General features: G+C 37.3%; 1 protein-coding gene across 8 annotated transcripts in view; it reads right to left on the reverse strand.

Annotated features, from left to right (window-relative positions):
• The window catches only part of CDKAL1 (CDK5 regulatory subunit associated protein 1 like 1), a 787,726-nt gene that overhangs the window by 723,488 nt on the left and 37,234 nt on the right, over positions 1-27,004 (reverse strand). For all 8 annotated transcript variants that reach the window (XR_011563299.1, XR_011563300.1, XM_070777644.1 and 5 more), the window contains one exon: positions 26,860-26,972. Coding sequence is in view for 6 of the 8 variants with exons in the window: in XM_070777644.1 (XP_070633745.1) it covers positions 26,860-26,972 (113 nt within the window). In the remaining 2 variants the exon portion in view is untranslated. The remainder of the gene's footprint in view (positions 1-26,859; positions 26,973-27,004) is intronic.

Consider the following 27,004-nt stretch of genomic DNA (forward strand, 5'->3'; position numbering starts at 1 on the left):
GATGGGAAAGAAGCACAACAAAATTTTCTGGGATGATGGAAATGGTCTCCATCTTCTTTGGGTGGTTGGACCATGGATACACAAAATGGGAATTATTCATCGAACTGAACACTTAAGACCTGTATATTTTATTGGACATAAATTATACCTGAATTTTTTACTAAAAAGCAAATACCTCTTTGTAATTGAGAGTTAGGGAAGTTATATAGGTGATTTAGGAGAAGGAAAACTAAAAGAATTGTGAAATTTAGGGTCAAAACTTAATGAGTTATGGTCCACGAAGAACAAATATATGCATCTGTGCTTTCTAGTAACAGCACACCTCCTATTTATATCTACCTCATCCATCTCCTATTGTCTCTCTCAGTTCTGATCACTGGCTCATTCTTCCACTCAACGCAGAGTTTGCTGTCTCTGCTTACACCACGATGCTAACAGAGTTAACAGAAAGAAAGACTATGAATACTCAATCAAAACAGCAACGTTTTTATTAAATAGGCAAGCAGCTGTGTGAGCAGAGACTTGTAAATGCATCTGTTCCACAGGATTTTATGTTTAATTCAATTTGTTCAAATCAGAGCAGCAAAGCCCTATAACTATGGCCTAGACAAGGAAATAATTTGCAGAACAGAACAGAATCCTACATTAAAATGGTGTTTGTGAGGAAAGAATTGCACCTATTCATTCATTCGTTCACTCAACAAGCACTTACTGAGCACCTATTCCATCCCGGTCATTGTGTGCTTGCTGGGAATACAAAGGTGAGCCCCAGTCGGGCAGAGCTGACAGACATCTGAACAGATGGTCATAATATATTGGGTTCAGAGGCCTGGAGTATAGTACTCTGAAAGCACAGAGGAGGGGGAAGATTTCCTTTGAAGGCTGGAGCTTTTCTGGAGAAAATACGCAGAAAGAGAATGAAAAATAGACTCCCACCTAATCTCTACCCTATACGTAAGGGAGCTGCAACTGTATAGACAGCATTTGTTTCTAAATCTGGGTTGGGAGTACATGGCTGTTCTGTGCCTTATTCTTTTAACTCTTTTTCTCTGTCGAGTATTTTGTAATGAAAAAAATTTAATGCAATCTGCCAAGTAGTGCCTGTAGACTTTGAAAACGTTCCCCACCAGCAGCTCCTTATCCCACGACAGACAACTTAGAGATGCCAGGGTTAGCTAGTCAGATGTGGAAGTGAATGGGAGAGGAGACAGGCTAAGATTTCTCTAGTGACGGCTGTGTGTTAGGCCTGGGGTGTAGAACATATTCCAACTTCATTTTATATATCCACAGAAAAAAAAAAAATGGGAGTATATATACCTGCCATAGGAAAAAAAATAGTTTATCATAAACAACTAACTCCATTCATTGTGATCTCTATTCTGTAAGCAAATGTTTACTGAACACTTGCTAACATTCACCCAGAGAAAAACAAGCTCCTGCCTCCTAAGTGCCTGCCATCCAATAGGAGGGATAGTCAGGGGTGCCAACTGCAGGAATACAGCAGACAGACTCTACAGTAAGGACTGGAGAAGACACAGCACAAGGCTGCAACAGGGGGTTCGTAAGGATTCAGGAATGATTCAACACTCATTACCCTCCTATTCCATAAACAAGTGGTAATCACATCATCTCACTAGCTCCTCCCATCAGGGGGAAAAAAAAAAACTGACAAAATTCTGGAACTCACTGTGAAGTTCAAGGTGCTACTCTCTTCTGAAACAATACTGCCTTAAGCCGAAATGACAGATGAGAACGTGCTAGATTGAGCCTTTAAGCAAAGGTAGACTTTTCTTGACTGGAGTGACTAATATGTTTACATGGATAATACAACTCAGTTACTTTTTCTTCTTCTGCTGTTCTCATAGACACTAAATGACCAGTCTCAAGTTAGTTTTTTAGAAACTTCATTTTTCCATTCTAAAAAAAAAATGTTTGATTCAAAATAAAGTCAACCATACACACACACACACCACGTATGTATAACAAAGTAAATTTAAAGTACTTTTGAGATTAATTTTTTAAAATGACTTTCCTCTCCTTCCTCCAACCCATCTGTAATCCAATATGCTCTAAGAATAATGCCACTGCTTACACACCTCCTTCTTCCTGCACTTGAGAGTTTAAAGGTAAGGGACAAGACAGATTTGCGATGTTTTGATAGTGTGTTGCCATGGAAATGACTGGCTTATTCCTTATGAAGCACCATGACTTCATGGCAAATGAGAAAGGAATAGGATGATTTCTGATGATTCAACTCAGAGAAAAATTAACAGCTAGGGGGAAAAAAAAAAAAAAAAAAAAACTGAACAGACAACCTGGAAAACACTGCAATGTCAAGAGTTATAGTGAAATATTTCCAAAGAACTTATACAAGCCTGACCTCCAAAACAGGAACTCTGTAATCAAAAAGGAAGATATAATATTAACGTGAAGATAAGCCATTCAAATAACATGGACCTGTGGTTTCTAAATAAATACATTACACCCTCAATCCCGATAGACTATGAGCAAAATCCTATGACTTTCTATGGATACATTATAAAATTAAACCCACACCATACTTTTCCCTTCCTAAAAGCGGTCTGCTTTTTTTTTTTTCTTTTTTTTTTTTTTTGCTGCCCCTGTTTATACAGCTTATCCCTTATCACACTGACAAGACTGGGAACCACAGCAGATGGTCCCCTCAGACATAATTCTAACAGGTTTTTTGTGCAAACAAAAGATAAAGAAGGCTACAGCAATGATTTACTGATATCTAAAGTTGAAAACTGACAAAACACAAACTGCTTTTTTCTTACTGTTTGAACTGTTTATCCTTTAAACTTCTAAGATAGATACGGCCAAAATTAAATATGATTTCAAGCTACAAAACCAAATACCCAGTTTTAACAGCCATTAAGGCTTGTCTTTTGAATCACCAAAATGTCCTAAATCACATTTTTTAAAAACACTATTTACCATTCCTTTTGTACTGGCAAAAGGGGAAAATATTTGTAAGTTTCTGACTTATAAATTCAACTTAGTTGCTAGCTGTGAAATAAACTACTCATCTGGATTTTTCTTAAGCAAGGAAAATGCATTTGAATTGAAAACTCCAAAATGTTTTCCCCAAGTAGAGTTAAGAATGAATTAACTGAATCAATTCTGGAATCTTGGTTGTAGAACTAAAGTCTGTTCTATTTCAAAATAATCTACCTAGTGAATATAACACAAAACCAAATGAAAAACGTCCTCCAAATTACTCATCCTTCAAGATTAAAGAGTGTTTACATACCATAAACAGAAGCTCCCTCATGACAATCTAATTGCAAAGAGCACTGTTTTTATGGTATACCTGAAAATCTAGCAAGAGCCACAAACAATAATATATAATGAAACTGACAAGCATCTGAAATAAACTACCCAGACATCAAGCAAAAATACACCAGACAGACCCACAGGGCTCTTGTAATGTAGGTCATGACTGTCAGACCATGGCAAAAACATGGTGACCCTTGATAAAAATTAACCTTGATTATATGTAATCATGCACATATTTTGCTCTCAGTAACCAGCCCTCTGAATTAAGTCCATAAAGCTGCAAGAGGTGGATATCGGAGTTTGTTGTGAACTACTTTTCACCAAAGAAAATATCTGCCTCATCATCTGTCGATGGAGGTATAAGGTAGCTTCCAACAAAATAGTCCAAGACTTCCGTGGCCTTCATACCTCTTACTTCTGAGAGATCTTACTACTTCAACAAAATGCACTTCCTCTATAATGTGTTTGTACAGATGTCTAACCCTCCATAAAAACCTACATGTACATATATTCCAACTATACTCATCCTTTCTAGAGGTAGAATATGGCTGAGTTTTTTTTTTTTTTTGGTAGAAAATTATAAAATAAGCAAATAAAAAGTCAGATCAGGACTAACAGGCCTGATCATATAATCTTATACAGTCTCTTTTTTGTAGAAGTCACTCACAAAGTCTCTGACTGGGAAAGAGGCGGTGCTAAAATACTGACTTCTCAATGAATCCAAACTCAGATACAAAACCTCTTACAAAACCTTACAGAGGGACAAAAATTCCTCATGCAGCAGAACAAAAAGATATGAGCATGTTCATATGGTATAAGACAATTTATCCACAGCTAGTTTTAACTCAGGTAGTGACAGCCTAATACTCATCAAGCCAGTGCTATAAATCTGAACCCAGTATAAGCCAGCTAGTCACATTGCCTTCCACAGCCACAAAGCAGATGTTTAATTCTGCCAGCCAGCCGTCACACACGAGAACTGAAAACAGGCCCCAGTGAAAGACTGTGCTTGAATCAGGGCAGATCCATGATCACTGGAAGAGCAGTGGGTCACAAAGGTCAAAGGTCAGGTCTGTAGGGCACACATCACTCACAGGAAACAATAGGTGTTCTCTGTACAGTGATTCCAAGTCTGAACTAAACCCACTGGATCATGGGTAAATGTACATAATTTTCTGATGGAGGAATATCCAAGATCCAGGACACTAAAACTGTACTAAAAAAGCGTAGTCTAACAGCTGTTATTTGATGATCTATACCCTAAACTAAATGATTTATTTCTGAACAGAAAATTCTGTAAGACAGAGCAGAAACCTAATTTTGATATTTGCAGCAAAAGTATGCCATTTATTACAACTCTAAGACAAAATAAAAAGCATGAGGCTGATTCTAAGAAATAGAATTTAAAACAAATGCAGTGTATTTTCTTTAAACACATATTAGGTTCACTTCCATCTGCCATCTTTCTAAAGGATGAAAAGCTCGCTAACTGAAATATGTTTGCTAATAAATATAACTTGAGATTCTTCTTTGAAATTAAACTGTAAAAGTGTTATGAAAACTGTCTTGTTTGCAGACGGCGCCAGTCACATACTATTTCCATTATGGTCACTACGTGTGCTTATGTGTGTCTTATTTTACCTTGCTTGTCAGTGTGTGTTACTTATGTATTAAGAATGTGTGTATAGTAAATGTGTATATATGGTCACATATGTATATACACACACGTTTTGTTACTTGTGTGTAAATATGTATACACATATTCTTAATACATAAGCAGCAAACAGTGACAAGCAAGGTAAAATAAGAATATTGTATTCCACAATGGAAAGTTTCCATCTGAAAAGGCAGATCGAACATACTTTTTTAAAAAGGCAAACAGGAAATGTGTAATAATGAGTTGCACAACGTGGTCCTTAAAATCCTGAACTCACTAAATGTCATCATATTAGTAGGAGACTGGCTACAGGCTAATTTAATACTTAAATGTTAATATAATTTTCCCATTACTACATCTGCCATGAATGTTTTTTTAACCAATATAAGCAAGGTTAGAAAATGGTACGTAAGGAAGAAGAGAAAAATCCTCCAGCAATATCCTTATTACATAAACGTTTGCTAGATATTACTATACTTTCAAAAATGTGTGATTTGAGCAGAAATAAAGGAAGGAACTAGCTTAGTTTAAAAAAAAAAAAAACTGAAAATAACTGAAATTAGACTACTTGTCTTGCCAGAAATATCTTTTAAAAATAGTGTAATTTTATTTAAAACATGCAAAGACTAAATCCTAAAATAATTAATTTCTTTAGCCACCTCAAGACGAGTCACAAAAAATAGCAGTGGATAAATCTTGTTACAAATACTGCAATGTGGACCCATACATATGATAAATAAAGTATAAGAAAGCACTCAGCATTTCTATGTAAACTGCTTCTGAAGGATTATTATGGAATGCACACACTGGCTGAACTTAAAGTGTTCACATTTTAAACATTAATTTACTTTGACTATGTGCATGTCAAAATGAAAGATTGCTGTCTGGATCCAGACATGCCATATTAATATTGAACACAGGCATTCACTTCAGGTCAGTAGTCACTCCAAGTCGACTTCAGCAGGTGGTAAAAGTAATGTACTCATTAAAATGTATGTGTTACAGGGTTATCTCCCCAAAACAGCTCTCAAATATAGGGAGCCTTGAAACTGAAGCATTAGATATGCTAGAACCAACCTCTAATTGTCACAAGTCTGGAGAAAATTGAACTTACTCTCGTTCCCTAATAACCAATAAATTTAGCAGCCTTCGTCAGTATCTCAGGAAAAGCCAGAGTTTTAAATTCTGTGAAGCTAACTTGGTTGCCTTCAAGAGAGTAAAATGCTCTTGAACCAATCTACACAGACTAGAGGATCACTTCAGATGCAGAAGCCAAATATAGGAGTTTCCTTCATTTTGGATGCCTCAGTGTATTTCTTAATAAAGTAAAAATTTACTCCATTCATTTCAATTAACTCTATTCAAATTGTTTCCCCCTTTTCTGAGACAAATTCAGTTCTCCAACTAAAGGCATAAACCTCAAGATATTAGAGCTGATTCAAACCAAGGAGATCCGCTCACTCCTCTGCCACCCCAAAAAATTACATCCGACCTTAGGCATGAGTAAATATACCAAAAACTCACTTCTTAAACTACTTTTCAACACCAGGGATAAATCTATCCCATTTATAACTGGCACACCAAAACTCAAACAAGATCATTCTCTAGCAATCTTTCAGTTCTCTCACTCCTAAGTCACCCCATCATTTCCACTAGCAGATAACTCACTTCATTTTAATAACCTTTTAAATATATACAAACTATGTTCTTTACAAGTTGTCCCCCCACCAAAAAAAACACTGATCCATTCTGTACATAAATAAGCAGGGTCTCCAAATTTGTAACTCATCACCTCACATTGCTTCATTTCTTCATTATCCACCCAAGTACGAGATAAGCGAAGAACGGGGAGAAAGACAGGTCAGCAGAGACAGGAGAAATAGAAGCCTTCTTACAAGGAAGAGACTGTATCAGTCTTGTTCACTGATGAATACACAGCACCATAGGCACATGATGAATATCTAATGAATAAATGAATTTATAAAGAACCAGAGAACACTGGAGTTCAACTCACTCATTTTAGATATAAGTATACTGAAACCCAAAAAGATTAAATGGCTTGGCTAAGATGACATGGCAAGTTGGTCAGCCTTGCAGAGTTTAACACACTAGATGCTGCTTTAACATCGAGTTTTTTCTTATTCTACCACCTTTAATACTTATTCTTTACTCAATATAAATCTTTCTAGAGATTAAGAAATACAGATGCAATGTAGACCCTCCCCAATCAGGGGGCTAATGTTTCTAAAGATTCCCATAGCAGGAGAATAATAAATTTGGAAGAAATTTAAGATCTAACTGGAAGACAGGACAGGGAGACCAAAGGTAGAAAAAGAACCCACAGAAGCCCCTATCAATATCTGTAAAATTTACTACAATCTAATGAAGATATCACACTAAAAGAAAAGAATAGTGACATTTAACTTTTAGTTCGAAATGACAAAGACTGTACTTTTCAGGTTCTCTACCAGACCACCTGATCTGCCTCTTGAGAAATTTGTATGCAGGTCAGGAAGCAACAGTTAGAACTGGACATGGAACAACAGACTGGTTCCAAACAGGAAAAGGAGTACGTCAAGGCTGTATATTGTCACCCTGCTTATTTAACTTCTATGCAGAGTACATCATGAGAAACGCTGGACTGGAGGAAGCACAAGCTGGAATCAAGATTGCCGAGAGAAATACCAAGAACCTCAGATATGCAGATGACACCACCCTTGTGACAGAAAGTAAAAAGGAACTAAAGAGCCTCTTGATGAAAGTGAAAGAGGAGAGTGAAAAAATTGGCTTAAAGCTCAACATTCAGAAAACTAAGACCATGGCATCTGGTCCCATCACTTCATGGGAAATAGATGGGGAAACAGTGGAAACAGTGTCAGACTTTATTTTTGGGGGGCTCCAAAATCACTGCAGATGGTGACTGCAGCCATGAAATTAAAAGACTCTTACTCCTTGGAAGGAAAGTTATGACCAACCTAGATAGCATATTCAAAAGCAGAGACATTACTTTGCCAACAAAGGCTCATCTAGTCAAGGCTATGGTTTTTCCTGTGGTCACGTATGGATGTGAGAGTTGGACTGTGAAGAAGGCTGAGCGCCGAAGAACTGATGCTTTTGAACTGTGGTGTTGGAGAAGACTCTTGAGAGTCCCTTGGACTGCAAGGAGATCCAACCAGTTCATTCTGAAAGAGATCAGCCCTGGGATTTCTTTGGAAGGAATGATGCTAAAGCTGAAACTCCAGTACTTTGGCCACCTCATGCGAAGAGTTGACTCATTGGAAAAGACTCTGATGCTGGGAGGGATTGGGGGCTGGAGGAGAAGGGGACGACAGAGGATAAGATGGCTGGATGGCATCACTGACTCGATGGACGTGAGTCTGGGTGAACTCCAGGAGTTGGTGATGGACAGGGAGGCCTGGTGTGCTGTGATTCATGGGGTCGCAGAGTTGGACACGACTGAGCAACTGAACTGAACTGAACCTCCCCTGCTTCCGAGAAAATTCAGGATTTCCTTTCTATAGTTTAATTCAAATATGAGTAAACTTCTTTTGACTTGCAGCAGATAAAATGCATACTCAAGATGTATCCAAACATTTACAAGTCCAATAGATTCTTTCTGGGAATTCCAACAGATTCCCGTTTGCAGGGAGGGGTCCCAAGAGGTCCCAGGGACCCTCCAGCACATCCCTCAGCTTCGTCCCATCTCTCAGATAAAAGATGATAAGCACTAGGGCCCCAAACTATCTCTCTCTTCCAGGGTGAAAGGTTAAGTCTCTACAAACGATCTAGGAGCCATTTTTCTTCCTTTTTAATCACTAACCCTCAGTGTCCTCTTTTCTAAATTATCTTTAAAAGGGGTGATTTAAATATACCTGAGGAAACAAATTCTAACGATCCTGAAGGATTATAAAAAAGTAAGTATAATCTACAGGAACGTCACACAATGTAAAAACCATACTGGGAGTGGGGGCAAGCATTCAAACTTAGCAGCTAGTTTCATACTCCGATAAAGGATTTTTCCATCCTCTATAACACCTTTAGGTTTACAAAGCAAACCACCAGAATTAAGCATTCTAGTGGCTGCCAGTCAATGCTAATTAGCACAACATGCTTAGATTTCTCAGGTGCTCCATAACCTACACCATGATGAAATCTAACTCGCCCCAGATGTTCTTGACCAAAGTAAAAGCATGTCTTTGGCAGGTGGCAGAAGAAATGATGAGTCAGGAACAAATACTCAGCACTGGCCAGATGCCTTAAGGTATCACCAGTAGGAACAGGAAAATTAAAAGAACCAATTGAGGAAACTAACAAAGAACAATGTGTCTATTCTGTTCAGTCATTTCAGGCAGGAAATCTATGCTTAAGGTCCCCATGAATCACAGCATTTGTAATGCACCAAGAAGGCCCCTTACTATGGTCAGGCTCATTAAATGGTCTCAAAAAGTTAAGACTACTTGACCTAAAAAAAATGCTAAATTTAAATTCTTTCAGGTGGTTAAGAAACTATCGGTGGTTTACACCTAATAGTAAAAGAAAGGGCAACGAAAATGAGAAACCACCTCTGTACTTCATGGTATCACTAGGTAAATTTGACCCATTTCTCATGAATGACATGAATATTGATATAAATTCATTCAACAAACATGAACTGAGTGTTTATTATAGGCCAAATATGGTAACTGGTACCAAGAATACAAGAAACAAGGGCTATCTCTGTACTCAAGTTCAGTTTTATAAGAGAAAGACATGTAAACAAATAACTCTAGAAGCTAATGAGTGCTATAAGCAGAGATAAAGATGATCTTGGTGGTAATAGTGTGTTAAGGAAAAAGCCTGATTTGGAGGTGTGGTGAGGGAGACGGGATGAGGAGGAATGGAATTAGAAGGATTTCACACCTGGTACTTAACCTGAAGCTTTACCTCTTTCAAAGTGAGACAAAGAAAGTGAAAAAACATGATCTGTCCACTCGCCCCTCATATTTCTGCATCAAAATGTGTTATTTCACAAATGAGAATTAAAAAGTAAAAAAAAGATATGTGCATATGTGTAATGAAACTAACACTAAGTGCCTGTGTTCAGTGGCTTCAGTCGTGTCCAACTCTTTGCGAGCCTGTGGACTGTAGCCCACCAGGCTCCTCTATCCGTAGAATTCTCCAGGCAAGAATACTGGAGTGGGTTGCCATGCCCTCCTCCAGGGGCTCTTCCTGACCCACGGATCGAACCCAGCGATCGAAGACGCATCTCTTACCTCTCCTGCACTGGCAAGAGAGTTCTTCACCACTAGAAGGCGATGGCAACCCACTCAGTGTTCTTGCCTGGAGAATCCCAGGGACGGGGGAGCCTGGTGGGCTGCCGTCTATGGGGTCACACAGAGTCAGACATGACTGACGCAACTTAGCAGCAGCAGCAGCACCATCTGGGAAGCCTATGTATGTATACACTATCAACTACAGTCCAAAGACAGCAAGGAAATCAAACCAGTCAATCCTAAAGGAAACCAACCCCGAATATTCATTGGAAGGACTGACGCTGAAGCTGAAGCTGAAATTCTTTGGCCACCTGATGTGATGAGCAGATTCACTGGAAAACACCCTGATGCTGGGAAAGACTGAAGGCAGAAGGAGAAGGGGATGTCAGAGGATGAGATGGTTGGATGGCATCAAAATTCAATGGACATGAGTTTGAACAAACTCCAGGAGCTAGTAAAGGACAGGGAAGCCCGGCAAGCTACAGTCCATGGGGTTGCAGAGTCAGACACTACTGAGCGACTGAACAACAAAAACACAGCCCAAAGTAAAAAACTTTTAAAAAAAAACAAGGGGGAAAGCCAAAGAAAAGATAAATAAGTTCCCTGATAATCCATGTCATCTCAGAAGCAAGACCTCCAATCTCCCAACTTCTAATCTCTTAATTCCTTCCATGAAATCACCCCATTCTGCCTCGCTGGTTCCCCAAAGAAGACATTTATTATACATTACTTCAATATACTAGCCTCATGTCCTAATTAACACTCACCATAAGAAAAAGATCTGCAAGAGAAATACTTTAAAAGATATTTAAATAGATTACAGTAAATTAAACACGTTTAAATTAAATTTCATTAAGTTACCAGTTCATTGCAGAGACTCGAATTTAAAACATAATGGTGAATTTTCTTTATTAAATACTTAATATAATAAAAGCTAACATTTTATCAACCATTTATTAATTTTCACAACAACCCATAACCCATTTTAGAGACAAGGAGTCACAGGCTCAGAGAGGTATGAAAAATACTTACTCAGTGATGCTGAGTATGCATATTTAAAAATCACCCCACGTTGTTCAAGCATCTGAGTTGATCAGTGTCTTTCAGATTATGACAAGAACCAAAACTGGGGGACAAAAATTCCAAGGCAAAGCTACAGGGGCATTACACTTTCAGATAAAGGGCTAAATAATAGAAGGAAAAGTAATCCCCCCTAGAATACTTTTCACAGAAAGAATAGAAAGAATAAAAATACTTTGTAATTCTCATTGGATGAAGAAGAATAGGTAAGTTGAATTACTTATGTTTAAGTCATATACATTGTTTACTATGAAATTTTTAACACTTTTTAAATATTTTAGTTCACCCATATTTTAAGCCTTGGTCATCCTCACTGCATATTCATCATAAGGTCTTGCAATTTTCAACCACAGGTAGTATTTTTCTACTATTGGTGTTTGAGGATACATGACCCTCAAAGTTCACAGAATAGGAAAGAAGCATAATAAAATGGTTGACTTCTTAGAAACTGTCTATGATGTCTGTTTTTTCACTCTTGAGATATTTTCTCATTGACATTTTTAAAAATTAAAAAATAAAAAGATGTTGATAAGCCTCTGCTTAATAAAACCAATGATCCAATTCCCTTTCCTAATTAAAAGCTGACAGTACTTGGAGTACTTACTATTTTCAATGAATGTTCAGATGTAACAGTCTTATTAAAATTATGTCTATTTTGTAATTTCCTTCATTACTAATGCATGCTTAAAGAAACCGATTCTGAGATTCATTTTTCTTGTTCTTTTCCAGTCTCTGACATAGACTGGTGAGTGGTACGGTGGACTAACAAGCATATTCAACCAACACAGATGACTGAAATTAAAAAGCTATAACAGATTTACATATCTAGGCCACAGGAAAGGGTCATACCGTTAGACCAGCAGCATAAATTAGCACATTATGAAGGCATCTAAAGGAGCCAAACAAAATTTGTATGATGGATCTTTTTTTTCATACAAATATACAATGCTGATTGACTGGATTTCTTTTAATCACAAGCATTATTTAGGGGGAAAAAAACTGCTTGTATAATATGACATTTTATTACTTCAGCTCTTATCCTGAGAAGCACATCTGAAGCTATGGGGAACTTGGGGAAGGGCTGTAGATGGGAACCTATTGAAAGCATTTTGGGGACACTTAGCTGTCTCTCAGTTTCATGTACAGAAACAATTTTTTTAAGTTATTATGAGTGCATTTTTGCTCTAACTTACAACAAATCTGTAAACCCAAAGTCATTTATGAAAATAATCTGTTATTTACCAATCCCACAAGTTTTACATATATTAAAAGACTAGGTTAAAAAACAGATCTGTCTCTTGCTGAATAATTAAGACACTATTAATCTCTACAATAAGAATTTCCTAAGAGTATGGGCTCTGAAGTATTAAAGTGTCACAATACTTTCCTTCAATTTTTCATACTATTCCATAGCTCACAAAAAAAATTGTCAACCACTGGAAGAAAATGTCTAAATGATAGTTTTTAGCTACTGAAACAGTTGCTGAATAGTCAAATCCTCCTTTAATTATCCATTTTTTAAATAATTCAGACAAATCACACATGTATATTAGTAACACTGGCAAAAGCAGCAATAAGAGTGAACATTTAGATATAAGCACATACACTCTCATAAACATAATGAACCCCTCTAACTGCCAAGTATGTCTTCACTTCCCCCAAGCTACATACATTTAGTAACTGAGACAATCACGTCAGAGCTATAAAGACGACTTTTTAATGGAGCAAGATGTTAACTATTTCTAAGGATTAGTACCTTAAAAAGAGATATTTAAGAAAATAACAAAAACCAAAATGTACAATCTATGTTGGCTGAAAACATTTTCCACTTTTAAGTAAAGGAAACAGTAGAACCACACCTGAAGTCGTCTTAGATTTATTGATCTTACCCCCAAACAAAAGTCAAGCATTTCATACTACTAGTCACAGAAGCATCCCGTGCTAGTCTACATCCAGCAAAAATCACTGGCAAATTCTATTTATATTAAAAAAAAAAAAAAAGATAGCTCTGATTGGATATTAAAAATATAATATTAATAGTTGTATTATCTTCTTGGGTCATAAACTACATTGGATATAATATGCTCCATGAATTTAAAAAAAAAAATCAGGAGGTTTTCACCTAATAGCATGGGAAATGTATTCACCACATCCTATTATATAAATAATCCTCACTCCGAGTCAAATTCATTTTATTTAATTTTTGCATTCTTCACCTAGAGAAGCTATTCATAGAATCTAGAGTCTCCTTTCATCACACTACTCCCAGTAGGAAATTCAAGCAATGGAAGATCTTGGTAAATTTTCAAAGGTATTTTTACCATAAAATAACACTGCAGAATGGATAACCTATGTGGTATGACCTAAAAGCCACACAAATCATTTATTTATAGCTGTTATGTTTTAATCACTGGATAGTTTTTAGAGGCTTAAAAAAAATTAATGGTTTTTGCTATACAAAAGCAACTATGTTTTCCATGAAACATTAGGCTGTCACATTAATACAAGGTTTTATCATTAATTATACTGGATTATACTAGAGTTTATGTCTACAAGATGATTGCTAAATATCTGAATTTCCAAACCATTTCCAAATAAAAATGAAACCTGGTCCTAGCAAACTTTACATGAATTAAAAATCCATTTACAAAACAGAAAATTAAACCTAAAAAATATAACCTCAATTTAATACATTTGCAGATAAAACAAGCAACATTTTTTTCATCAAAAAGCAGAGTATACATATGTAAACAGTGCCACCTTCTGGTATATTTCAGAACTGAGCTTCTAAATTGTACAAAAATACCTTTAAATGTAACAGATGAAAGAGAAATTTTAAAAACACCAGTTTACAATATAATAACATTAAAGTATAATAAATTAGCTGTTTGTTTTAAAACTTACATTTTCAAAAACTGAAGTATTATCTCGTGTATATGCTTCCATTTCATTTTCATGAGGTTGGCAGACCACCATGTCATTTCAAAGAAAACTGAGGTTCAGAAAATGTTAATGCCTGACCCAAATAATCCCTCAGTTAAGAATGGCTGAGTCCTCAATATCTTGAAACTGCTAGTTTTTAAATTTCAACATTAATTCCTCAGTCAAATCCTGTAAGGTACAATAATGCACTGTACTGAACAACAACTGAACTGAACAATAATGCACACATTTCCACGCTACATAAGATTTTGCAAAATAACTATTATTTGTACAGTTTTTTTGTATACACTTGCAAAGAAAAGATATTTATGCTTAAATTATTACATGAAGAACACCCACTGACTACATTCACACAGCTGTTTACATTTTACAAACACAAAAACTCTTCATCTAACACAGTATTCTTCCTGCCTCTATGCTAACAGAGAAAACCTTCACTGAAAACTAAAAAACCTTCTCTCATTTTTTTTCTCTCAGGGTAAAAAAACCCTTGTTTATAGCTTGCACGTGATTTGCAACTTACCTAAGACACAAGATAAAAAGCTGCTTACAGATGAGATGGAAATGATAAGCTTCAAATATTCTCCCTAAAGCTTCTCTGTCTTAATTTGATCTCTTGTATTTAGATGTCTGTAGAGCATTTTAGCGGAGAAGGCAATGGCACCCCACTCCAGTACTTTTGCCTGGAAAATCCCTTGGACGGAGGAGCCTGGTGGGCTGTAGTCCATGGGGTCGCTAGAGTCAGACACGACTGAGTGACTTCACTTTCACTTTTCACTTTCATGCATTGGAGAAGGAAATGGCAACCCACTCCAGTGTTCTTGCCTGGAGAATCCCAGGGACGGGGGAGCCTGGTGGGCTGCCGTCTATGGGGTCGCACAGAGTCGGACATGACTGAAGTGACTTAGCATAGCATAGCATAGAGCATTTTCAACATCTTCTATTTTTAATCTCTTCCATTGATTTCCTGAATAATTTTTATGAGACTGTAATATATTTATTCTAAAACACCCTCACAACTTCCTGATTTTTGTAAGCTCACTAAGAATTCAGCTCTCACATGGAAAAAAGAAAATATTCAACAGTCTTATCTTTGATTCATTTGTTATTATGAATTTTACTCAAAGTGCAGTCATTGATAGTAATTTATGGAAATTTCAGAAACAGTTAATATATGTAATGAGCCCTTAAATTACTGTATACCCCCACTCAATTCAAAAGAAAGAAGAGCTGGTAAGATGGTAACTAAAATGGTTCCTGAAAATACTGAAAGAGTAAAAGCAAAGAGCAAGCCAGAGGGAAGAGTCAGAAGTACTACACATTCTGAGAAACTGAACTCCAGAATCAAATACAATTACCAGACATTAACTAGAAATGTTCGTTAAGTAGCCTCACCTCTTGTTCCTAATATATTCAAGAAGAATAAGCACAGTGTGAGACATAAAAGCTGGTAAAGCTAGCCATTTCTAAAAATAACTTAGTGGGAAAGATTGAATATAAACATAATACATTTTGTATTCCATTTCACCCTCAGTTCTTTCTTCATCACTGGGAGGACTGAATGCACCGCCCCCACCGCAAGAGTAAATAACATAGAAATCTTCTCTAGATACTCTTAATTTCCCTCCACTATTTCTGAATGAATGAAAATCCGATTTTGAAGGCCCTTAGTTTTATTTCTTTTGCTTTCACCCTAGGTAGAAGGGGAAAAAAGGAGAAAATGTCACTTTCGTTGACACCCTGTACTATATGCCCCCTTACCAATTCCTGCAAATAACTCACTTGACTACAAGCGATGCTCCAAGATCACTTCTGTCTGCAAATGCACAGGCATACACATAGGTACATGAAAACATATAGAACTAAATTTTACTGCATTTGAAGGAACATCAAAATTTCTAATACTAAATTCAATCCTACTAAATTGAAAGCAATTACTTCCAATTTATAAGAATGGATTAAATTAGATCGCTGATTCAATATAATTTGCAGTGTCCATGTCAGGCAAAGTGATAATATGAGGGTCTTACCAAGACATGTCAGGACCATGCAATCTGGACTTGACAGCCACTAAAAAGGAGTTTAGTGAAAAAACTCAAGGGACTCACGCACACACACCGCACACATTTATTGAACCTTTAGAATATACTTTAATTTGTATTTTTTACAAATATTCTTTAGAGCATAAAGAACAAAGTTAACCTCATTATAGTCAAAAAAATAGTTTTCATTTGTTCACTAACACACACACAAAAAAACACCTGAATTCCTATCGTGTGCCAGGTACTGAATTTGATAATGATGAAACCACACACTGAATACTTATGTATATACTAATATTTAATGTTTAGAAAGGATTGCTATTGTCATCTTCATTAGATAACTAAGGATACTGAAGCATAGAGGTCCTGTCCTTTGCCCAGAGCCATAAAGCTAACACACTGCGGTAGCTGGTTTCACCGTCTGGCTCAATATTAATGGCTACAGTCTGCTCTTAATCATTAAGCTACAGTGTCTCTGAGATGCCAAACAAAGGCAAAGATGATTAAGACAGAAGGAACTCACACACCATGGGAGAGAAAGGGTTAAAAAAAAAAACACGGTAAATCATCGTAAGACGGGAAGTAGCTGAGTTACCACTCCAAGTCAAAGGAAGTAAGCTGAACGGCAGCAGAGCAAGTGGAGACACAGCTGTAAAAGGAGTTAAAACGGGTCTAAAATGATCAGATCAGGTGACCAAAAGAATAACCACACCACACACACACAGCCCTTACAGCTACGGCTATGTCACTTCAGTCGTGTCCAACTCTGTGTGACCCCATAGACAGCAGCCCACCAGGCTCCCCTATCCCTGGGATTCTCCAGGCAAAAATACTGGAGTCGGTTGCCATTTCCTTCTCCAATGCATGAAAGTGAAAAGTGAAAGTGAAGTCGCTCAGTCGTGTCTGACTCTTAGCGACCCCATGGACTGCAGCCCACCAGGCTCCTCCATCCATGGGATTTTCCAGGCAAGAGTACTAGAGTGGGGTGCCATTGCCTTCAGCCCTTAAATCACCCATATACATGAATATGTGTATACAACACGACACAAAAATTTGTAGACACTTTTCAATTTGAGAATCATCATGCTACGATGAAGAAAGGACCAAACGAAAAGTCTCTGAAAATGCCTGGATGTTCAAACCATCTTGAATTAACCAAACACATGTTAGCAGGGGAAATTTTAAAGTGCTATAATTCACTCTATTCTCCTTTAAATGGAACATCTTTAACCTCAATATTTGTTAACAGATTTGGGGAGTAATGAGATACTCAAGATGTACCTTACACAAAGGTTAGTTTTTAGTTAAGCATGAAAGCAATATAATGCCAAAAGGAATCAAATGTTTATCCTCAGATTCAAAATCTCCCACTTTAGCACGGCAAAGGACAATAACCACATTCTAGAAGAACCACAGTCAGGGCAACAGAGCAACAAGGATGTCAAGTAGTACGCAATGAATGAACAATTTCACATGCAGTGTCAAGCATATGGTGAGCTGTATCCAAGCTGAATCATGCTGCCTCTGGAAAGGTCAATTTGTCCAGTTCTTACACAAGTCCTACTAAAAAGTTTAAAAAGCAGTAAGTCAGAATAAAATAGAGTTAACAAACTTAATGACTTCTAATAATTTTATTAGAAGACTATTTGTAACACAAAATTCACTTTTCCTAGTAATGGCACAGCTGCAGAGATCATATAATGTAATACTGCCATCTATTGTCCAAGAGCTAAAAATACACGTCTCTCTAACCCAAACCCACTGAAATTTAAAAGCCAAAAAAAGCCAACATTATTTTACATGTTCTGGTGTCAGTATCTCAAAAGAGTTTTTTCCCCCAATTCAGAGAAAACAATGCCTAGAAAGATTTTCAAGCGAAGCCTTGGTGATAATTATTCATCTGCCCATTTTCTTAAAAAATAAATAAAATTTTAAAACAGGCTATTTCTAAATTATCAAAAAAAAGTTTTATAAAATCTCAAAGGGTAATATGAATATTAAGCAATTAAGCAAAAGTTTCTGAAAATCTATCAGTCTGTCAATTTGTCACTCATAAAAATTCTAAAATACTGAACCTAGAAGCTATTTTAAGTTGTTCAGTACCAGAATGCCAGCAATTCTGAAAAGATGTCATCTTAATACAACTCAGCACTCCACAGCAGTTTATTCACAAAAATTAATGCAACTATGTGTGAGTTGAAGTACTACCACTTACATGCTGCATGGCAAAACCCACCACAATATTGTAGAGTAATTAGCCTCCAATCAAAATTAATTAATTTTTAAAAATGCAAACAAGAAGTTTAAGTGACTTGAAAAGGTCAGGCCAAAACTGGAACAGGATGAAAAATGATCTTCACGTTCTCAAAGAAAGACGATTAAAAAAAAAAAAAGGTGAAGCTTCCCCACATCTATTAGTGAGAAAATTAAGAAAAAGAACATAGAACTTTTATCCAAATAATTTGATTACCATGCACATTAACTACTACTGGACATTCACAATCTGGAGCCAAAATATTTTAGAATTCACAAGAGTAAACTAGATTTTCTCTGTATCTCTGAAAAAGGTGAAGATTCTAATCAACCATGTAGGTTCACTCTCAAATACAAGAGAGACACACTGCTCAGGATGTAAACAACAATGTCAAAGCTGACACTACTTAATGTGCATGGATAACAGTACAATCAAAACTAGTCCCACTTAGTTGGCTGTTGTTTGAAACACATGTAGCTTTGTGCTTCTTATTATGATAAGAGGACATTCCTGTTGAGACAAAAAGAGGAGAAATAACAAACTAAATATTCCCATGCTCTATTTAAAGAAGAAAAAACTAGAATGTAAAGATCAAAAAAAAAAAAAAAAAAAAAACAGTATGTATCCTGATCTGTATCACAGTAACAGAGTCCCAACACACTTTTTTGAGATGTTTCATTCCACTTAAAGCACTGCAGGATTTAAGTAAATTTTTAGTATACAGAATTTAAATTTTAGGAACTTGAATAGAGAAAGCTATTCACTTTTTATAATATAAAGTATACTATTATTCCTTATGTAACAATTCCTTATGTAAAGCAATTTTCTCCTATTTTCTCAGTCATCTCAGGCTGATTTTAAAATAAAGACAACTTCCTTACAAGACCTTATAAGGGAAAACAGGTAAATTTTAAGGGTAAATATAATCTAAATTATTCATCAATAAAGTTGCTTTAAAGTAAAAAAAGAAAAGAAAAAAAAAGTTACAGGAAAACCATTCATCACCATATGCCAATTAAGATATGTAATATCTTTATTACAACACTTATGAAATGTACATATTCAGCTCCATTTTCAGGTAACCTAACAATGTTATAACACTTCTATAAAGTCTACTTACTCCCTGAGCTCACATAGGCAACAGTTGATAGTTTTCCAAAAAGTGATGCATAACATATGGCAATTAATTATATGTATCAATGGCCTCCCAAATGGAAGCACTTTAAGACCCAATTATAAAAATGATTTCTCAATTACGTTTGTCCACATTCTTCCAAATGACGGAGTCTTTCATTAATACACATGCACACCCTCGGCTAATTAATTCTCCTACACTGACTTTCATTTCAGTCTTTGGTTTTATTTAGGAAATCAAATCTGTAGCCTGCAATTTCCACTTTAGAGAGCATACTTTAGCCCCCTGAAATAGTGCTCATCTTCCACGCTTCAACCATTGCATCTTTTACTTTACCACCGTTCCTTATCAACTTTCTTCAACAAAAAGGGAATGTGGCTGAAGACTAAGTCTTGACTCAATTCCTTCTGAGATCACAAAGGATGTTCTTGTTTCAGGTAAGCCATTCCAGAACTCCAAGTACAGGATTCCAAAGTCTCACCCACCCAGGACAGGAAATCGTGTCTGACTCTTTGCAACCCCATGGACTATACAGTTCATGGAATTCTCCAGGCCAGAATACTGGAGTGGGTAGCCATTCCCTCCTCCAGGGGGTCTTCCCAATCCAGGGTCTCCTCATTGCAGGCAGATTCTTTACCAGCTGAGCTACCAGGGAAGCCCTACCCAGAACAGGAGGTCTGATCAAAAAAGACAGTCTGGTTCGACTGTTTCAATCCCAATAAATAAAAGTAAATAATATACATTTAGATTTAAGATATAGATATCATCTAATTACTTTCTGTCTACAAATCCTAACATTGTGAGTTGTTTTGGTTTTTCTTCCATCTGGGCAGATAAAAGGTTCTTTAAGACTTCTTTTTAAGACCTCTATCCTTAAAAGCTGAATCTGTTGGAGAGAGACTCCATAGAAAAAACAGAGCTCAGTGATCCAATACCAACTGTCATCCCTGCCACAAGTGGTTCATCCTGGTTTTATTTTGTTGGAAGACACGCCCTGGAAAAGGTTTACTCTTCTACCCCTGCACCATCGGTTCTTCATACAAGACCAGCTTTTAATAAAATTCTCAATTTTCTAGGTGATTTAATAGTGGCAAAAAGTAACCATAAAAATATTATGACTTATGAAGAATATTCTTACAAGATTACATGAAAAGCACCTAATATAGTATTTCCACAATAACCAGGGAGAGAAAATCAAAGTAAATTACTGGGAAGTTAGTAAAAAGTATTTTCTTAAAAGTACTTAAAGAAAGTACTTTTAAATAAGAGTATAGTTTTCTAGAACATATGATATATATAAAAAGTAAAAGCTTATAAAATTAGCCTGAAATGCCCATATGAGGACGTTTTACAGATCAGATATAGCTTCTAATTTAGTTGGAGGAAAGGCTTTGTTTCCCTTTATATAATCCTTTCTATGTTTAACTTCTGGGCTTTAAAATAACGCTAAGATTCAACAATCTATAAGCTGCAGTCCCCTCTGCATTACAAGCACTCTGCAAATGATCACAGTAAAATTTACTTTCACTGTAATTCCAGACAGACTTCAAAACCTTCAGATAAAAGCACCATCTCTGGCTACACAATAAAGAGTTTCTGCAAGGAAATTCTGTATTACATTAAGAAAATGTTCTACTCAGCACATAACTAAACCCTTCATTGTAAACATTAATGACCAATATATATAATTTAAGTCAGCAACCTATATGTCAGGATATTTTTAAATAACTTTTTCAAAGCCTAGGTCAACAAAGTCTTTGTTCTGTCTTTATCCCAAAGCTACATAAAACTAACAATTAGATATGAATGCACTTTACAAACTGTAAGACACTACCCACATGTAAATAATTGTGGCAATGGTGAAGGGGCAAGAAGGCTCAATTACAGAGGGCCATGGAAGGCAAGCTAAAAGCTCTGCACTAAGACGGCTGATGAGTCTTTCACTGAATTGCACTAGAAATTCAAGAATACGAAAGTCAGGAAGATGGGAGATGACCTTCTAATTAAGGAGGTAGGAATGGACCAGGAAGCTCTCAGCTGACACTGCTGTCTGTAACTAAACAGTGACTCCCAACTTCTCACTCAGAACAGAAGTTAATAAGCTGTGCACACTCCTGCAGCGTGGAGTCCAATGGTATATATTCCTCTCGCCCACCACTCCAGGAGAAAAATGGCTTCTAATAAGGATCACATGGAAAAGGCAACGGCACCCCACTCCAGTACTCTTGCCTGGAAAATCCCATGGACAGAGGAGCCTGGTAGGCTGCAGTCCACAGGTTTGCGAAGAGCTGGACAGGACTGAGAGACTTCACTTTCATTTTTCACTTTCATGCATTGAAGAAGGAAATGGCAACCCACTCCAGTGTTCTTGCCTGGAGAATCTCAGGGACAGGGGAGCCTGGTGGGCTGCTGTCTATGGGGTCGCACAGAGTTGGACATGACAGAAGTGACTTAGCAGCAGCAGCAGCAGAAGAGACTACTACATACAAAAGAAGAAATTTCAAAATGAAGGACAGCAAAAAACAACTACTCTAGTCATTAAAGCCATTAATAATGTCCATACTAGACCGCCCTTAAAATGTCATAAAATTGAAAGACGCTTACTCCTTGGAAGGAAAGTTATTACCAACCTAGCAGCATATTAAAAAGCAGAGACATTACTTTGTCAACAAAGGTCCACCTAGTCAAGGCTATGGTTTTTCCAGTAGTCATGTATGGATGTGAGAGTTGGACTACAAAGAAAGTTAAGTGCCGAAGAATTGATGCTTTTGAATTGTGGTGTTGGAAAAGACTCTTGAGAGTCCCTTGGACTGCAAGGAGATCCAACCAGTCCATTCTAAAGGAGATCTGCTGCTGCTGCTAAGTCGCTTCAGTCGAGTCCGACTCTGTGCGACCCCTTGGAAGGACTGATGTTGAAGCTGAAACTCCAATACTTTGGCCACCTGATGCGAAGTTGGTGGCCAAAGGAGTTGGTGATGGACAGGGAGGCCTGGCATGCTGCAGTCCATGGGATCACAAAGAGTCTGACACGACTGAGCAACTGAACTGAACTGAACCAATGAGGAACTGAAAATAATTTACCAACTTTCCAAAATAAATAATCCAAAACCAATAACCAAAGGAAGCATTATGGTGAGGGGGGGAGTGCATTTTCTATTTAGTCTATAAGAAATCGCTCACTTGAAGAACACACTCATGAAATGTATGTGTTCAAATCACACTTCTTTTAAAAGCCAGTGTACCTACCAGGACAGTTTGACTGCTTTCCATGATACTAATTTAATTATATCATGCAAACAGGTGTCCAAGTTTTGGAGAATTACATCATTTTTCCCTCAGTAGAGCAGAAAATGAAAAGCAAGCAGGAATTATTTTCAAAGGTTTAAATCACCTTCTCCTCAAAATAAAAAGGGTTTGAAAGAGTCACCAAACAAGCACTTACTACTCTGAGCAAGCCTCTGCGCCGTGTTACTATGGAGTAATTACATTCCTGCTGCTGCTGCTAAGTCGCTTCAGTCGTGTCCGACTCCGTGCGACCCCATAGACGGCAGCCCACCAGGCTCCTCTGTCCCTGGGAGTCTCCAGGCAAGAACACTGGAGTGGGTTGCCATGTCCTTCTCCAGTGCATGAAAGTGAAAAGTGAAAGTGAAGTCGCTCAGTCGTGTCAGACTCTTAGCGACCCCATGGACTGCAGCCCACCAGACTCCTCCGCCTATGGGATTTTCCAGGCAGGAGTACTGGAGTGGGGTGCCATTGCCTTCTCCGAATTATATTCCTAGATTTACACAAAAGCAGCAATTTCAAGTATATACTAACATAATCTCTCTTCTTTCCTCAAATAGTAAAAATACATCCACTTTCCTCAAATAGTAAAAATATCCCCCACTGGTAACTGAGAATTCTGAATTTCTCTGTATCCTGTTTTCAATAATCTCTGTGTACATTATATATATATAACTATTTTATACCTCATTCTTATCAATTACAGAGTTAAATGAAAATATTCTAGGTATGTGCTGTGCTTAGATGCTCAGTCATGTCAAACTCTTTGTGACCCCATGGACTGTAGCCCGCCAGGCTCTTCAGCCCATGGGATTCTCCAGACAAGAATACTGGAGTGGGTTGTTATGTCCTTCTCCAGGGGATCCTCCCAACACAGGAATCAAAACGCAGTCTCTTGCATTGCAGGTGGATTCTTTACCAGCTGAGCTACCAGGGAAGCCCATTTTAGGTCTACATTTGATTAATTATAAGCTATTAAGAAATAATATTTTTTATAAACTCCCATTATTTCACAATAACAAAAGAGACCACTGGCATAGGCATCCAGAAATCATTCATATATCTAACTAAATGAGAGATTTCCTGTAGAGATTTCCTTATTAAATGTCCTACTGAAGATAATGCTTATATTTTCTGGGCCTATAGCATCTAGACAAGCATGAAAAGTGGTCCTAGTGTCTACTGCACTCAAGCCAGACTAAACTGAAACCGATTACAAATTTCTGAAATGGGTAAAATCAAAAACATATAAAATTAATAAAAATATGTATCAGTAACACAGACATATAAAATAAACCACATTAAGAAAAATAAATTTCATATTTAAGTGATTGGTTCCTTAATGTTCCCTTTTTAGTATTCCCAAATGAGAAACCAAAATTAGGTGTGCATAACAAAGCTTAACATTCTTGTGTAAACACATTAAGACTGTTAACTTTATATAGAAGAGTACTGTTATAAGATTTTTTAAAAATGCTAATAGACAGAAACATTAAAATATGTTGGATATTTAATATCACATAGGAAAATGGCAACCCACTCTAGTATTCTTGCCTGGAGAATCTCATGGACAGAGGAGCCTGGTGGACTACAGTCCATGGGGTTGCAAAGAGTCGGACACGACTGAGTGACTAACACGCACACACACAGGATAAATCAAACTTTGAATTTTTTTTAATGTTTCAGGAAATTACCTTTAAAGTGATTTCCTTAATTTTCAAATGCACCATCAGAATGTATTAGACAAGTCTAGGCTAAATTATATAAAAATTACTAATGAACACAGAGAAGTGATTCTAAAAGCAGATTTTGAGTGTGTTTTTTTTTACCTGTTTTAAGACTGATTTCGCTCTCTAAACAATGGTATCAAAAACAAAATTAATGACATATGACCATTTACTTATTGAAGGAAACAAAGCTATGAAAGGAGTTAACTTTCCAATCTTCCCTACTCCTAACATCTGCATTGAACCTAGGACCAGCCAATTACACATGCAAAAGCAAGTTGCTATGTGATAAAGACTAGCGGTCAAAAGCAGTGTTTTGGAGTAATGCAGGAGATTCAGGTTTGATTCCTGGGTCGGGTAGGTCTCCTGGAGAAGGAATGGCAACCCACTCCAGTATTCTTATCTCTGTCCATGCGCATGGACAGAGGAGCCTGGAGGGCTACAGTACATGGGGTCGCAAAGAGTTGGACATGACTAAGCAGAGCACAAGCAAGATAACACAAATAAAGCATTGGGCCACTGCCTGTCACAAAGCACTCAAACTATGTTCCCATCTAATACACATACAAGAGAAACAGAGATGTGTGCGCGCCAGTTAGTATGCCTACGTATTTCCTAACTCTGTGGAGAGGACCTAGAAGCACTGATACTTCATGGTGGCAATGAGCACACCTAGTGCCCAGGTCTTTGGTCTGGTTCTAAACACTAGTCTCCTAATGAAAAGGGTCAGGATTTCTCGAAAAAGTGGTTGCTTCTCAGGCTGGGAAAGGGAAAATACAAGACTAGAACCTCCTGTGGTGCCAGAAAATAAGGAAGTGATCAGAAAGCAAGGGGGGCATGTCTGAAAGACACAGGCACCAGCCTGATGAGGTCCTGTGGCCAAAGCTGGAAAAATACAAGCAACGACATGATGACAGCACCGAACTAGAACCTGTAGAATAAATATCCATGAGTCCATACTGATACAAACAAGTAGCATGGTGGCAAAAGGACAGCGCTTCCTTACAGAAGAAAGTGTGTACGCTCAGTCGCCCAGTTGTGTCCAACTCACTGTAGCCCACCAGGCTCCCCCTGTCCATGGGATTCTCCAGGCAAGAATACCGGAGTGGGTTGCCATTTTCTTCTCCAGAGGATTAGAAGAATTCAAGCTATTAAATGTGGGAGGAAAGAAAATAGAAAACCACCACTACGCAACTATCACAGTAACAACTGTTGCAGACGAGATTCACCAACAGACACTAAAATTAGGATGCAAAAGGTTGAGGAAACGCAGGATATTTATTGGTTACAGTGAGAAAAATAACTCAGAAGAGAAATCTGGCAGATAAGGGTTAGTGTACTAACATCATGAAGCCCCTGACGCGATGCACCGAGAAGGATACAAGAACACTTGCATGCTCCTCTTGCCAGAAATGCATTAATTACCTTATTCTAACCATGAGAAACTAGCAGACAGACCTAAGGTGATGGGCATTCTACAAAATGATTCTCTTTCAGAAGAGTCAAGGTCATAAAAAAATGAGAAAAAAATTGAGAAACTGGCACAGATTGGAGGAGATTAAGGAGACATTCCAAATAAATGAAAGGTGAGATCTTAGATTGGATCCTGGAACATAAAAAGAATGTAAGTGGGAAACCTGGCAAAATCCAAACAAGCTCTGTCGTTTAGATAATAGTATTGCACTAATGCTCACTTCCCAGTGAATTATACCAAAACTACATAAGATATAAAAGGCGTACAGAAACATAATTTTGCCACTTTTCTGTCAGTCCAAACTTATTTCAAAATGAGGAGTTTTTATTTTTCTTTTTTTAAATGAGATATATAGTCACCCCTCAGCACTTGCAGGGGACTGGTTCCCAGACCTGCGGCCGATATCACAATCCACATATCCCCAAGTGCCGCACCTGGCTCTCCTATTGGAGAGCTCAACATCCCAGGACTCAACCAGCCCCAGACTATCAGTCCAGTAGCATATGCACTGGCAAAGGGCCCCAGATGAGTGTGGCACACAGCTCAAAGCCACGTTGCTCAAGAGTCTAGACAACATACTAGCATTTTATTTTCTCTTAAAATCATTAAGTCATGCTAAAATATCCTTTAGTTGCTGAAGCTAGAACTTATATCTCTAAAAACCTTGGCTTTAAAAAAATGTAATCAATAAAACACATTACGTATCTCATTACCTGTAATTTTATATCCATAAGCAGCCAGTTGTCCAGCCATGTATTCTCCATCTGAATTATTATGAGAACAACCCCAAGTTCGTATCCAAATTTTCTGTATGCCTGGAATAGTGCTGTTAATCAATTTTAAAAAATAAGCCTCATT

Source organism: Bos indicus, chromosome 23 (genome assembly GCF_029378745.1).
Source record: "Bos indicus isolate NIAB-ARS_2022 breed Sahiwal x Tharparkar chromosome 23, NIAB-ARS_B.indTharparkar_mat_pri_1.0, whole genome shotgun sequence".
NCBI lineage: Eukaryota > Metazoa > Chordata > Mammalia > Artiodactyla > Bovidae > Bos > Bos indicus.